The sequence below is a fragment of the Amia ocellicauda genome, chromosome 18 (assembly GCF_036373705.1).
Source record: "Amia ocellicauda isolate fAmiCal2 chromosome 18, fAmiCal2.hap1, whole genome shotgun sequence".
Classification (NCBI taxonomy): domain Eukaryota; kingdom Metazoa; phylum Chordata; class Actinopteri; order Amiiformes; family Amiidae; genus Amia; species Amia ocellicauda.
Window position 1 is genome coordinate 11431483 of NC_089867.1, and position 15474 is coordinate 11446956.

At 39.8% G+C, this 15474-nt stretch overlaps 1 protein-coding gene across 2 annotated transcripts in view; it reads left to right on the forward strand.

Moving 5' to 3' along the window:
* osbpl10b (oxysterol binding protein-like 10b) overlaps positions 1–15474 on the forward strand; it is a 79460-nt gene that overhangs the window by 28828 nt on the left and 35158 nt on the right. For both annotated transcript variants that reach the window (XM_066690559.1, XM_066690560.1), the window contains 2 exons: positions 2718–2915; positions 12166–12373. In XM_066690559.1, the coding sequence (XP_066546656.1) occupies positions 2718–2915; positions 12166–12373 (406 nt within the window). The remainder of the gene's footprint in view (positions 1–2717; positions 2916–12165; positions 12374–15474) is intronic.

Sequence of the window (15474 nt, forward strand, 5' to 3'; positions counted from 1 at the left end):
TGAAATGAAAGCATGAGATTATAAACAAGAAAACAAACATTGGTGTGAATAAGCTGGATGGAAACAAGTGTCCCACAGAAAATTCCACTGTGATCCCTGGATTTAATTCATACTGGCTAGGATGTAGAAGCTAAAGTCTGCAAGCTGCTTAATAAATAAATAAATGCATAAATAAATAAACGGGTAATTTATCAATTTTGTATGGAATAGTTAACATTCTGGGCAAACTTTAGTGCAGCTCAGAGTAATGGTCTGTGATAAATTGCTCTAATTCCCAAGCTCTGATGTAGCTTGATTTCTATACATTTCCGTGCCTCTCCACAGATGGAACTAATTAGCTCTTTAGATAACGACCATCAAACCCTAATGCACCTTTGAGTTCTCTCTTTACTCGTCACGTGTCTGGAGAACACAGCAGACCGGGGACTTGCTGCAAGACTCGTTGCGAAGGGTGGGTTGTGTATATTGCACCCTTTTATTAAAGGTCTTTGTTTTTGCCTTTTAAAATGTTTTTGGGGACTTCAGTTCATAAAATGGATTAGGGGAGCTTGAATGAAGGAATACAATGTCTGTTGAGGTGCATAGTCACATGAAATAGTGAACTTCAAAAACCTTTTAGTATACGAAACGTATGTATGTTGTTTTTGATGCTCATGAGATCTCTTAGGAAATGTAGTGTTTGTTTTAGATGGCCATTGTGCTGACATTTATTTAAAGGATACTCATTATCTCTAGGCAGCTCGCTTCACCGTTTCATTGGTTCCAGTAATTGACATCATTTTAAAATGCAGATGAGGATGTTATGTGCCAGGCGATCTACTCGACAGAGTCCTCTCCAGAAATTCATCACTGGAAGCATGAACGCTGTGCTGGGAATTGAAGCCCTCCTTCCTTGTCTTCAGCACAAAATAGAAAATTGGATGGATGGATGATTGAATGAATAAAGTAAGCACAAATACTGTCACATATTCATACAACTGTGAAAGTGTCCTGACACTTTTTGTCAGGTACCTACACTCCTTAACTAAAATGGGTTTCCAGTCCGGGTACCATAATAGGCACAGAAAGGAATCTAAAATATGAAAGTTAATAGGATTTTTGTATTGTATTATTTTATTATTTTATTATCTTACCCATTCATTGGATCTTTATGGGAATCATTCAGAGGGAGTGTGGTCAGACTGGTCTGTAATTTCGTTGACCTTCTCCATTTACCCAGAATGCCCTTGCTGAACGTCACTTGCAGGAGAAAGCACAGTAGGCTCTCTAATGTCCAAGGAGGAGATGGGATCTTGATTTACTGTGGAAATGGAAAGGTTGTTATTGGGTTATAAAGAAATCCATAGATTGTGACTTTGTGGGACGCTAGGGTACATAAACTCTGCTGACAGCAGACCTAAAAAGGAAAAACATGTTTTTGTCTTTTTAACACGGCCATGTTTGCCGAAGTGTGTGGGTGATTGGATACATTGCGGATCGCCGTCTTCCTCACTGCAGAGGGGGCGTGGCGGCCGATACTTTTTATTTCTCTGTGACACAGCTTTGGCTTTTAAAACGCTCTAATTGTTTAGCTTAATCTGTTACAGGAAAACCTTCATTGCTCTTCATGTGCTCCTCTGCCACTTGGTCCATGAACATCCTGGGATTGTTTGTGTTATATTATTTCTCGTTTGTAAATGTAATGTCTGTAGTAATTGGACATTCAGATAATTTATACTGATTATGCTTTTTAAATTCAAATATCTTCTCTCATCACCATTAGTTGAATTTAAGGCAATATAATGCATTTTAAACATTGTTCTTTAACACAAGTGACTCCAGTATTGCTTTGGCTGATTCCTGTGGTGTTTGTATTAGGAAACAAAATGCGTCTCATCTTCATCTGTGCCTGTTTAGTATTTTATGATGGAGGTGCTACAAAAGACATTATATTCTCTCCTGACTGAACGGTGTGTGGAGATAATCTCATTGTGTCAACTCAGTGTCATATTGGAGCCTACTGGTATCTTAATAAAAATCACACGGCTGTCTTCTCTAACCAACAATAGCAATGATTGAGGGTGGGGGTGCATTTATACCGAAAGGCAAGATTGCAATAAGCTGTGAAATGGGAGATTGAACTCGTCGAAGACAAACGCAAATAATCATAAACAATAGTTTGTGAGTTTTCTCCTGTGACCTGTCCAAAGCTTCTGAAAGTAAGCAGAAGAGCTGTTTCACGTATTCCAGTAGGGCTATAGGATTCACAAGACCAGGTTTTTGAAAGAGAGTTTAACAAGGCAGTTTGATGGTAGTTTTTTAGCCATTTAAATTATATTATGTTCAGTGAGGGAGGGGAAAAAAGTGAATTAAGAAGTGTGATTGGTCAGAAAACAAAATACACACATCTAGCCCTAGTGTATTTTGGATCTCATCAAGATGCAAATATGATGTTTAAAGTGGGTCAATGGACTTAACTCAACCTATGAACTGACCACTTGATGGCAAACCAGGAAGGTATGTTTTGATAGCTTTTGAGTGCAGTGTGGGTCTGCACTTCCTGAGACAAGCTTTTATTTCCCTGCCCTCTAATCAGTTAGTCAGCTCTATTGGTTACTGACGGCTCACGCGGAAAGCGCGTGCCGGGCGCCGGGGACCACGCATCTGCCCCGTCAGCGCCGTGGCTGGGCTGCCTGTGCTGCAGACTGTGCCGCTCTGACGCCTGCTGCCTCTTTCAGGGTTCGGCTGGTGCTAGGACCCGGAGCTTCTCTCTGCTCCCGCACGGGACCACCAACTCGTCCTCCTCTCCCGGCAGCCAGAGGCACCTCTCGCACGGCGGCGGCTCCAGCATCGTCACCATCACCCACCACAAGTCCCCCGCCGCCGCCCGCAGAGCCAAGAACCAGTACCCTGGACGCCTGCTGGAGGTAAAAGAGGTAGGACACGCTAACCGGCCACTCGCTTTGAGACCTCTTGATTACTAACCACATTCAGACAGCTTCATCTCACATCTCTGCAGTTACAATATTGAAAAAGTGCATCGATATGTACTTGTTTTCTCCCCCCCAACCAGTTTATTGTATTTGGTTTTGGTTCAAAACCAATTCTAAAAAGGACAGATGTAGAGAAGGCAGTGTTTTGCTGAAGGTTTTATTTTTATAGCTGTGTACAAATCAGGGCTTTTATTTTTATATGATTAAAGTCGAGAGAGAAAGAGAGAAAAATACTGTTATTATGGGCCTAATACATATTCATTGGGAATGGTTGGTTACAACTTTTGAAAGCATACCTTTTGAAATGCTTTAGGCCTAAATCTTATGTCACCGTGTGAAGCCGGCCTTTAGACACAAAAGCAATTACTTTCACATGAAACCTCGCTAGCACACCTATTCTTCTGCAACATTCACAATATCTTTCCTCAAGTTTACATTTAATAAATCCTCAGAAAAGCCTGGTGTCTCTGAGTATTTGACAACATAAAGAGAGCAGTCCTGTGAGAATTATGTAGCTGAGACCTTGCTTTGGATTCATAAACCAGAATTTCAGTTTTAATCCTGTATATTTAATGATGCATCTCTTTACTTTAGATGTGCATTTGTAGTTTTGTCCTGCCGCTTAAAGAAAATGGCTTTGAAAATTGTTGCAAATTGAAAGGCAAAATTGCTGCTAGTTATTGCTTTGAGAAAATGTCTTCCTTCTGCAGTCTCGCTTTGTGGTGGATGCAGTGGCACCTTTTTATCAAGCTGTGCACTCCTCCGTAACAACATTCTTCTGAGTACTGACACCTTTTCCTCAGGTTGCTGTATATTTTATAATGACACTACCCACTGTTTCATTATATAGACCTGCACAGGCTCTGATGCAGAAAGTAGTAGTACAGGACTAGTACAGATAAAAGAAACCGAGTCGTCCACAGCCACCAGCCCCCAAATTGATCTAATTATGTACTTTATGGGTAAAAATCGGCATCTCCCTCCTTCTACACAAGTAGCCGGTCTGTCTCGTATAGAATCAGAAGGGACGAACGCCTGACTCCCTTATGTTGTGAACCCCAGGGAGCTCTTTAAGTTCTGTTGCAGGTCCTTCATCCCTTCGTCAGCACTTGTCATTATTGGCAGCTGACAGGGGCAATCGGGAGGCGTGATTCACAGGGGGTTAAAGAGCACCAACGCATTGCATTGCAACTCGTCAGAATGGCGTGACGATGTTCCCTCGGGCATGGCAGAGCCTGACTTAACATTGATTCAGCCTTCATAAGCAACTCTGAGACACTGCAGTCATCTGAAGTTCGGGTGAGAGGAGATGCATTACATTTCTGCTCGAAGCATCTACGTAGACCTACTGTCACAAAATGTCATCCTACATGTGCTATACTGCAATGGGATGGGGCTCTGTCTGCCAGTTACAGATTATACCAGCGCTCCTGAACTGTGTAGAGGTTGTTTGTAGTTTTGTGAAAGGCACAATGACTGCCAGTACATATTTTATTCAACAGTGTCCTGCCAGTATTGATAACATTTTCTAGCAAGGGCCTGTCTATGGAGATAACACATTTTATTATGTCCCGTGGTCCATAGAATTATGTTCAGTAAAACTTAACATTTGCATGCATTTTTACAGTTAGTGCATCACGTTTATGTGTGATTTAGGCAACGCCAACTGAGTATATGAAAAGCTGTTTTTCTACTACAAATATAATGCTACCAAAAACTAAAACAAGAAAGATCCCAGAAATCAAAGGGTTTCTGTGTTTTCCAGTATTTCGGCAATCGTGCCCTGGAAGCATCGGTTTGGCATAAGAGAACAGATTTTCCATCCTCGGGCAGGCGGACTGCAGAGTGTAGAACAGGACAATCGCCTGTAATGCTATAAGTCTGAGGAGCTGTTTTGCTTCACGAAACAACAAGCTGACTTACAAGTGACCTGCTGTATATTATACTGATTGCTTGTGTCTGGCATTGACCAAAGGCTGGGGATTTATTACCAAGATCCCTGTGTGTACTGATGTGAATTCTTGCTTTCTCCAGGATTAGACCTCTTTTAGGGAATGGAAAAAGAGCCTGCCAGCTCAGTGCATTTATCCTTTTACTACTACAGTTCAGTGCCATGAATTAAATTAAGGTCCAGATAAAATGAGCAAAGAGCTTTGGTATGATTTGAGAGAGTTAATTAAAAAAATGTCAGTGCTGATGAGTATGCATAGATGTATATATTGTGACACCATATGGGGTTGGACATGGTGTCTGGGGCTTGAAATAGGTGGGTCCTCAGGAAACAAACACAGGAACAGGGGTGTATTGGGCAAAAGTGAAGATTTAACATGGCAGGAGTGTGAAAACAAGAGAGAAATGAAAACTAAACCTTAGCTCCTTGTTGAGCCTAACTGCACAGTGTGAACAGGTCCCTCTCGACACACACAGCTAATCAAAATAAGTCTGACAAAGGCAAGCAGCAAACAGTCTGGGGATAATTGACTGATTGGGATTAGTCCTTATGTATGTTATTTTGTGGTTTCACTTTTTTGCTGCGGTACCATAAATATAAATGTGGTTTGTTTTCATCTAATCAAATTCAACATCTACAAATTGGTTTTCTTTAGTTTCCATGACAACCCTAAACTGCCACTCTCTTTCATTTTATTTTATTTTATTTTATTTTACTTTATATATATTAGAGCTTTAGGCCTGTAGGTACAAAAAGGCATGCTCTGCTGGGGAGTAGCTCTTAGGAAGCAGCCCCAACACCTATGATTTATTTTTTTATTTTTTATTTAAATATTACTATAACCACAGGATAATAGCAGCCATTATCACAGCTCTACCAGTGCATGAAGCCATTCAAAAATAAAGAACAGAAAGGCAATAATCCCACCACCTGTTCTGCTAAATGATGTTTCTAAATGATGGCGAGTAACTGACTTTCATACGGTGATGTTGCATGGCATTATGGGAAAACAAATTCTTGCTTTTACCTGTAGTGTAGCTCATCCATTTACCCCTGTGTTGCTAAGACATAAAAGTAATAAAAGCACACCTGGAGAGTGGAGCCATGTTGTGAGGAATGTGCAATGTCAGATGTGCCGTAGCAGAGGTTAATGTATAACTTTGATAATCCTCATAACGAACGAGGAGGAAAATCTGACACATTATGGCCATTATAGCAGAAGGCGTGGAAACCTATACGCACTGTATATATGACAGACACAATTTTACTGGCTAGGTGGGTCTTATAAGCCTCATGCTATCTTCCTGCAAGCAGATACAGGAAATGCACAAACACAAATGTGGTTTTTGAAATGCGTTTGGACTACTTTTTTTTAAATAGGTTTTCAAAAGCTAATAAGGTCAAGGCTTTTTTATTTTACCCAGATGGAAGAATATTAAACTGTACAGCGAAGCAAATCTTTTTTTCCAACGGTGAAGTAAAAAGAGCTGTGAAAGGGCTTTTTCAGAAGCCTGAGATATTAATTTCACCCGGAGTAATGATAAGCCACTAAGAAACAAAGAGCCTCTTTTAAATGCCAGTCTAATGGGCATTCCAGGCCTGTTGTAATGTAGATCTCCTTAAAAATACAGACAGAGATGCCTGATTCTGTTCAGTGTGTGTGTGTGTGTGTGTGTGTGTGTGTGTGTGTGTGTGTGTAAACTGAAGTTGACTTCCAAATGAGTCAGGAGACCTCAGGGTTTGTTCTTGTTCTCCTTGCAATGTCACCTTATCCTTTTACATTTTATAAAAGCCTTTTAAGACTATAATGGTTCAGTGCATTTGGTATGAGTGGCTCAGAGATACAACTTGAAACAAATCATTTATATTTATTGCATAGTGCATTCCCAGAAGAAGAAAGATGGGCACAATTAAAACGGCAAGCTTTTAGTGCAACATTCACACTGACACAAACGGAATCATACAATAAAATTTGCTCTAAATGCTTCCAGTTTTCAGATAAATGTTATGTTTGTGTTGTTTTTTTTATCGCTGGCCTGTGCTATGCTGTACAGAGCCATCAGACTCTATAAAAAAAACCCATTAGAGGACTGTGCTAGAGAGAGCAGCACGAGAGCAACCAGGATTAAGTCCATGTGGATATTAGTTTTCTTTGAGATTGATGGCAAAGAGTGGAGAGAGTTTGATAGGCCTAATTTGTGTAAAAATCTCTCATTGGATTGTCACAGTAACTAGGAGGCTATGCATTGTAAATCATTGCTTTTGTGGCTATAAAGACAGTGCCAGTGAAATGAAATGATGCTGTTAAACAGTCCTACTTTGTGTTTCTCCTGAGAACAATCCAATCTTGCTCTTCAACTCGCAGCTGTTCTCTTTTTTTGTTTTTATCTCTGTATATCCAAAAAAAAAACCTGTGAAAATGTTAGTGATTTAACTTCTTATAACTGCATTCGACAGCCGGTGCCAAATTACACAGCGGGGTGAGATACTCCATTGTTTTGTTTTGGCTGCAAAAAGGTTTATTTAGTGTGTTAGAGGACAGGACTGTGCAATATTAAAGAAGCAATTTCTGTTTGTTATTATCTTGCTGATTGGGGCTCACAGTGCGTTTGGTTAAGGTGCATCTTGCATGCATCTTGAGACAGAGCGAAATCAATTTCTCATTTAGAATTTGAAATGGGGAAACTAAAGTTGCATGTGAAAAATGTGCTTTCCAAAATTTAAAGTGTTTTTATAGACTGAACTCAGATGGTCTAATGGTTAGCTTGCTCTTGGACTCAAAACAAAACTGAATGTTTATGGACAGACTGTTTATATTGGTGTGAATCATATCTGTAAATTGATTTTTTGTGGGCATTGTGCAGCATTGTGGAATACAGTTTTGCTTTCATTTTCATACACTATTTAAAGATTTGTGGGGGGGGGGGAAGGCAGGTAATTTTGGGATGTTAAAATACAAGGATCATACATTTCTACCACATGTTTAGAGTATGAGATTCATCATAGATAGCTGTTGCTGTTTAGGTGTCTGAATGGGAATATTATCAGTTTGTGCCAAGTCTTCCTGACATGAAAGCCCAGCCCATTTGTGTCCTAGGATGGCAGTGCTACATGAAGCAGATGGCTTGATGGTACACAACTCTCAGTGGACTCGTGTGTGTGTGTGTGTGTGTGCGTGTGCGTGTACGCAACCGCGTTGTATTGATCCCGCTCTTGCAAGGATGAATGGCTTATAGTAATCGGACCAATCTTCTTTCTGTCCAAAGTGAGATGGAATATTGTAATATTGTATTGTAATATATTGTAAGAGTGTGATACAAACAGAGAAAGGGATCTTTCTCTTTCTCTTGCTCTCTTTTTTTTTTCTTTTGTCATTTGGAGCTATTGACTTTTGAGAAGCTTGATATGGATTTCTCTAGAAGTAACCAAAAAGGAGTAATTCACAGAGATAACATAACATATTGGAAAAGAACAGCAGGGAAAAGGAAAAGCACCAAATGTTTATTTATGTGTCCTGCTGTCAGAAAATTGCTTTTGCATCTTTCCATGAGAGTAAACAAAAATGTAAAATGAAAGACAAAGTTAGTTATTTCTCTGGCTCAGACAGTACCGTTGTCTTGATATTTTTTCTCATTGTTATTCCCAAGCGGTATCCAATAGGCTTTCCTATACCTATTACTTCCCTTGAGTATTACTTTCATTATAATAAGTGTTGTATTTAGAAATGTTGTTCATATATTAGTAATACACATGCTATTAACAGCGAATAACACATTTAAAAAGGAATTATATGTAAGAACAATGTACTATACCCGTTATTACAGACAATTAACCAGTACTCAGTAAGTGGCAGGTTAAAATTTGAAATATAATTTGACACCCAAACCTAAAGTGAAACTGAAATGTTTAAGTTCTTAATTATGTATGAACCACGGGATAAGAGACTTGGGCTACATTGGAGACCTGTTTAATTATCTTAATAACAGGATAGTTTGTCTCATGATACTAAGTATTCAAGTCTACTAAAAAAATGTGGATCATACAGATGACCTTGCAGTTTGCGCTGTGTTTCTGCTGCATGTTAATATCGAGCGTGAAGACTAAGAGAGATCAGAAAGTCCCGACCCATTCCTGATTTAAATTAATATAATCTCTGTAACTGGTACTGTACAGTGGATTTAGGTTGGGTTTGTGGTTTGCTGGGAAGATACAGCCCAGCTTTGCTTGAAATTTATCGCAGTGCAACTGGTAGCAATAGAAATGATTGAGAGAGACCCGTCGCCCCTCTGTGTTCTCTATAATCTTTCCTACAGAGGCTTTTATAGCCATTGATTCATTGCAGCGCAGGTGTCTCCCAGCTCCCTGGCCGCTGGGAGAAATCAATGCATTCTGAGCAGCAGTGTCTGATGGAGCTCTCCTCTTGGGCGCTGCTTTCCATTAGTTTGAAAAAAGGAATAAATAAATAAATAAATAAATAAATAAATAAAAGGCTAGTGTGGCCCATTACTCCCAGGCACATCATTTCAATCCTACTGATTCACAAGATAAAGCTGTTACCCCCCACCCACACCCACACCCACACACACACACACACACACACATACACATATACTCAGACACACATGTACATGCACATATGAGAGAAAAAAAACAAAACATAACTCAGTCAAAAAGCCCACTTTGTTTAAATAAGGTTTAAGGATTTAAAAAGCATCCCGCTCTCCTTTATTATTTATTTATTTATTTATTTATAAATGTGGTTTATCCAAGCAGGTTCTGAGACTTTTCAACATGACATAATTTCTGGTGCCCTTCTTGGTTTGAGCAGAGAGCCTCACTTTTCGTATACAGTACTTCCCTAGAGGTGGGACACATGGCACACCTGTGTTCTCACTGTTGGTACAAGAATCTAGACTCCCGAGACGTAGGACACAGCCAGCCGCCTGGGTAGAAGAAAGCTGTCTGCAACGGGAGCCAACTTCATATTACGTCTTGCACTTCCTGTAGTGCTCTCTGATCGCAAGTCTTCAGCCCGTTCTTTCAGACTGACTGCTTAGCACTGGAGGGAAATCTAATGATGATAATGATTCATGAGGTTTTTATTTTCAATTGCTGACTCTTTTAAAATCATCTTTCCTTCCGCCCCGTTTCAAAGTCCTACCTGAAGAAATCAATGTGGCTGTGGGCTTTGACGCTTTATTTTCAGCTACGCAACAAAAGCAGAGCTACTCAGAGTATTGTATTGTTTTGATTTCTTTCTCTCCTCTCTCTCTCTCTCCAAATGTAAAATCAATTAAATAATGTTGTAAGAGTGTGCAGCATTGCATGTTCTCACAAGCTGCTTCTTCAGACATAACAACAATTGTATATTTCAAGACTGGGCCTTACGATATGTATTGACTTCGCTTCCACAGAGGGGGTGACACTATATATACTTTGTTCTAATGTTCATACTATAAATACCTTTGGGACTAAAGCATTTAGATGCATCTCACCCTTTCAATGTGAGTGTAGTATGGGTGGTTGGAGGAGGTTGTTGTAGATGGGGAGTCAAGAGTAGACCTGTCTTGCACTAAAAAGAAAGTAAAGCACAGAAATATTTAAATTAACCATCTGAATGCAAGGGGGAAAAGTAAAAGAAACAAAAGCAATAATGAAGAAGGATTAAGTGTGAGAAAGATCCCTGAAGGTCACTCCCAAATGAAATCAGTGCAGGAATGTTGAACTGGCTGTGAGAAAATAAAGAGATTGGGGGCTCTGACCACACACACTACACTACGTTATCTTAACTTAGGGGATTACTGCTTCTCTTTGTCATTATCTTCATGCAATGTTATAAAAAGCCAAGCGGACAGTTCCACCTTCACAGAAAAGATAAAAAGCTTTGGGGATGGCACGTAAGACAGCAGTGTTTTTGGAAAGTTTCTTTGCTTTAGCAGCTGTCGATTGGTGACGTCTCGGCCACGCAAACGTACCGAGGCTGAGTGCTGTTATCTGCGTTTTTCAGCTGGAGTGAAGGCTTTGGAAGCTGTTGATTTCCTTGCCAGCTTCTGAGTTCTAAACTGAAAAGGTTAATCTGAGCAAGGTTTATACACTCCTTTTCATATGTTTCCAGTGCCAATGTACAATCTTTTCATGGGCTTTAATAGGTTATGCAGATAAGTGCTATTTATGAAGGTGACACACATTCAAGTTATTAACATTCTCTAGTAGTTTCATGGAAATGTAAATGATTTTTTTTTTTTTTAAGTAAGTGTGAACTGGCTTGGCATTGGTAAGCCATTTACCAATCTGGAAATACCCACTTGCTTACCGTAATAGGCAACGGGTGTCAATTGGACCATGTGATGCTTAGAAGAAGAATATTTCAAGCAGAAGTGTATGCTATATAAGATAAACACATTTTAGATATGTGTGTATTTATTTTGATGTGTTTTTGCTTTCCACCTAATAGAAAATGATTCCGTTCAGTGTGCAGAACAAATGAAGAATGTAAGATTGGTAAACTAGGTCATTTGTAGGAAGTCCTAGAAGTATTTTAAAGTCATTATAATCCAGTTTCCTGCATCTTATTAACAGCTCTTAAATAAACCATAAAAATAAGTTCTGTATAAACTGAGAGAAATCAGCTACAGCCTCCGAAAAGCCTGGTTCAATTTATTGGACCCATGTGACATACATTATCTTTCTGATGGGTGCATCTATCTGTTCTTGGAATGTCATTTTTTTTTTTGTAACACTTCTCTTCTGTATGAAATTGAATAGTTTTTGCACAGCTTGTAAGCAATGATAGTCTGGTGTGCTAAGAAAAAGCAGCAACTGTCTAATTAGGCAAAATAATAATCAAATAATAATGTAAACTTTATAGATAAATAAGCAAATTGCTCATTGCATGATTTGTGATATTATCGGACTTCATCTATCCACTGCAAAACTTCACTGTGTACCTCAAAAGTGTGATGAGGAGGCTAGTATTGCTCTGCTGGGGCAACCCTGGAAGATAATTTGACATGGCCTACAGTTCTACTGAGGCACTGAAGCCCATTTTCTCCCGGTGCCACTGCAGATCAGCCATAAAACATTCAGAATGCCTTTAACGGGTTGCATGCCGAATGGATGGAGTGACAGTTGTTACAAATTCATGTGAAGCTTCTGCTCACTGCTGGGGTGAGCGTACAGGAGTCAGATTGCAACATGCCTGTGACATGCATTCTCCTCTGGTTCTTCTGTGTTGTTGTCCAGATAATGAGCCAGGCAGAGGGACAGCAGAAGAATCTGGTGCAATCCATCGAGTCCCTTCCCACCAGGGGGCCCCTGTCAGCCCTGGATCAAGACCTACTGTTGCTCAAAGCTACCTCAGCGGCCACCCTCAGCTGCCTGGGAGAGTGCCTCAACATCCTGCAGCAGAACATCAGCCAGGCCACCCAGCAGAGCCGGGGGCTGCCCACTGGTGAGTCGGCCAGGAGCATTGGACACCCACTGTTACAGGCTTGGACAGTTGTAGGGAAATTAACTAATTGTCTGAGCTTGCTTTTTTGTTCTTCTTGTAATGAAACTGAATGGCTGTCTTGTGGTCCTCTTTAAAAGGTATTTAGGAGTTCCCTCGTTTGGATTAGCTATTTGCCCACAGCTCAAAGTCTCCAGGAAAATATATACAATGGGGTAAAATGCATCTTTGAGGAAGCTGAGATGATCAGAGTCTCTTGTATGTCTTGTTTTACTTTATCAGTACATTTTCTTCCCAAAAAGCAAACAAACTGAACAAATAGTTATTGAAAGAAAACTGATTATTTGCAATCAGGCCAAGGTGAAAACGGTTTGTTAAGCTGTATTCTTTGCTCTGCTGAAGCTTTACCTCTTTTTCTGATGTGTTTTCTGGTTATTTTATTTCATGTCTGCAGTTACTGTGTGTTGCAATTCAGGCAAGTAGTCTGGGGAAGGAAGACTGTACAGCAAGTATATAAAGCCTCCTCCCGCTGCTGGCTGCATATACACAGATAACCCTGAACAAGACAAAAAAAAAAAAAGTTTAGCAGCATGGCACAGAACCTGACTACCATTCCTGAAGATTGAATTAACCTGTATCAGTATGCAGGATCATAGCTCTGATTTAATGGCGTGATTGAAGGCAACAATGTCTTCCAAAATTTCCCAAATGATCTTATGTCCTTCAGTGACATTTAAAACCGAAGCACAGAAATGTTGCATGCAGGGAATTATGATGGTCAGCATGCAGTCAGTAGGAATGGCATTGTTTCCTTTCAATGCATGAATTCACACTGGGGCACTAAATCACGTTTTCCTTCAAGGCGCCAGCGCTGTACTGCACTGTATTGTTCGGAAAGGATTGCCCGAAGAGGCATGCTAATTGGGAAAAACATACTGAAAGGCTTTTCTAGTTTGACATTTTCTAATTTGCCCAAAAGGATTTGAACAGCTTTGTTCAAAAGTTGAGGTCTTTCAGAAACCAAACTCCAAAGGCATAGGTGAATTCAGTCCATGTTTCCACAACTTCATATTTGCCTGATCAGCATCTCAGGTTTATGTGTCTTCCTTTCCAGGTAATCAAAGTTTCGTATGTATGGAAATAAACGGCATGGATTGATTTAATTGTGAAATGGGGCCTGTTCGGTGTTTTCTTAAAAAGCTTTAACCAATCAAGAAAGTCCAGGGAGTGGTTGCCATGTCACCTACAACAAGGATTGGCTGGGCCCTGGCAGGACAACAAGCTTGGCTGGGTTGACATGCTAGCTTGTTGCCATGAGGGCCTTTCTCTTCCTTGTCACCAGTGAAACACTTTCACCAGGTCCCTGCTGTCATGGCCTTTGGATGACCTGTAAGTGATTCAAAATGAAAGCTTCTTTTGAGAGTATTGGGATGCGGTCATGGCATATGATGTCCTTGGCTCTGAGCTGTGCTTTTTTATTATTTTTTTGTTTTTGGTGATTTACCAAAATTATATTTTTGTTTGCTCAGTCAATATATAAAATGCTTTACCAGACCAGTTTAAGAGCAGTCTCTTCTGTAAGACCTAAGGTTTCCACAGAATGGCATTGTCAATGTTGTGCACAAGTGAGAAATACTGCAGTGGCCAGGGTTTTAACAGCAGTGGGCAGAGAGGAAAGGGGAACGTGCCATTTCAAGATGCTGGTTGGGGTGGTGTCTGGTCTCCTTTGAAGCAAAAGTCACTTTGGTTTAATCTTAACCTGTAGACAGAAGATAAATGTCTAAGACTGTTTTATATTATTAAAACATTTTATCAAGATGGAAGCATTCCTGGCAGAGTTCCTTTTGATTCAGTGCACTGCACTCATCCATTTTAAGTATGAAAAACACATTAAATTTAATACAATTTACCCAGTCTGCTGGGATGCTGCATTTTGACAGGAAATGTTTCCAGTTTGAAGAAATCCTCAGAGGTTAAACGGTTTTGTATAAAGAGACCTTAATACTAGGAAAATAAAGGTTTTTACACGATTAAAAAAGCTTAAGAAATACTTTAATTGATATTCTGGGTTTATTTGTATTTGACAGTACTACTAACTACACAAGTTCCACACACAAAGCCCTTTTTCTTCAGAAACCCCTCTTCAACAAAGAATATCACAAAGCCAGCAGATTCTACAGTAAAGTCTCAGGATGTTAATGTGTTTCGCACAATTCACCACATGACATTGTGTTCTGGAGTCTTTGGTTATAAGAAGAACATATGAGGGAGTGAGTTCAGAAGTTTACAATTGCAGAATCTCTCAGTTTCTGTAGGATGACCCACATTAATAATCCCTAATCTTCCTTGTCATCTACTATAGTAGTTCTGCTGCTAGGCTATATTGGCAGTAGTTTTGCTACATTTGTATTGCATACCTTATATCAATCTTTAGATGAGTGAAATCACATTAGAAATAGGGGGTGAAAATAAAGAATTGTTATATTTTTCACAAAGGCATAAAATATATTGTAGTATTGCATATTTGCATAGTCCAACTACAGACAGCAACTGAATAATGTTTGCTTATTATTATGATTGTCATTACTTCAGGACATACTGTACATAAAGCATTTATTATTGTCTGATATTCTTGGCCACTCTGGGCTGATCTATGTATGGACTGGGTGGTTGTTCAAGTTGAAAAAGCTGTCTTGGCTGACTTTCTGCATGGTGTACAGTTTGCATGATCTGGCCTTTCCATCCAAGCGCACAGGGCCCTGCCATTTCCCTCTGAGAGCGGCTGCCATCGTTTTTTCAAGCTGCTTCGCATGAGCAAAATACAAAGAGAGAGCAACCAGTCCATGAAAGCAGAGGCACTGCCGCAGAGAGAATGCCTTGTCCAGTCAGTTTAACATGGTCAGTTCCGTCTCTTCGAAGCTGTCTAGATGTCATGATCAAAGTAAGAGCTTCATATATATCATCTCAACTACGTTTCAGGAAAAGAGACTGCAGAATATTTTTTTAATTCAATGGTATTCTTATTACTGCTTTAGATCAGACAGAAAGTGTTATGTATGTTTTTTATTAAGGATATAACTTCTTATATGTGGAAGAAGATTTTG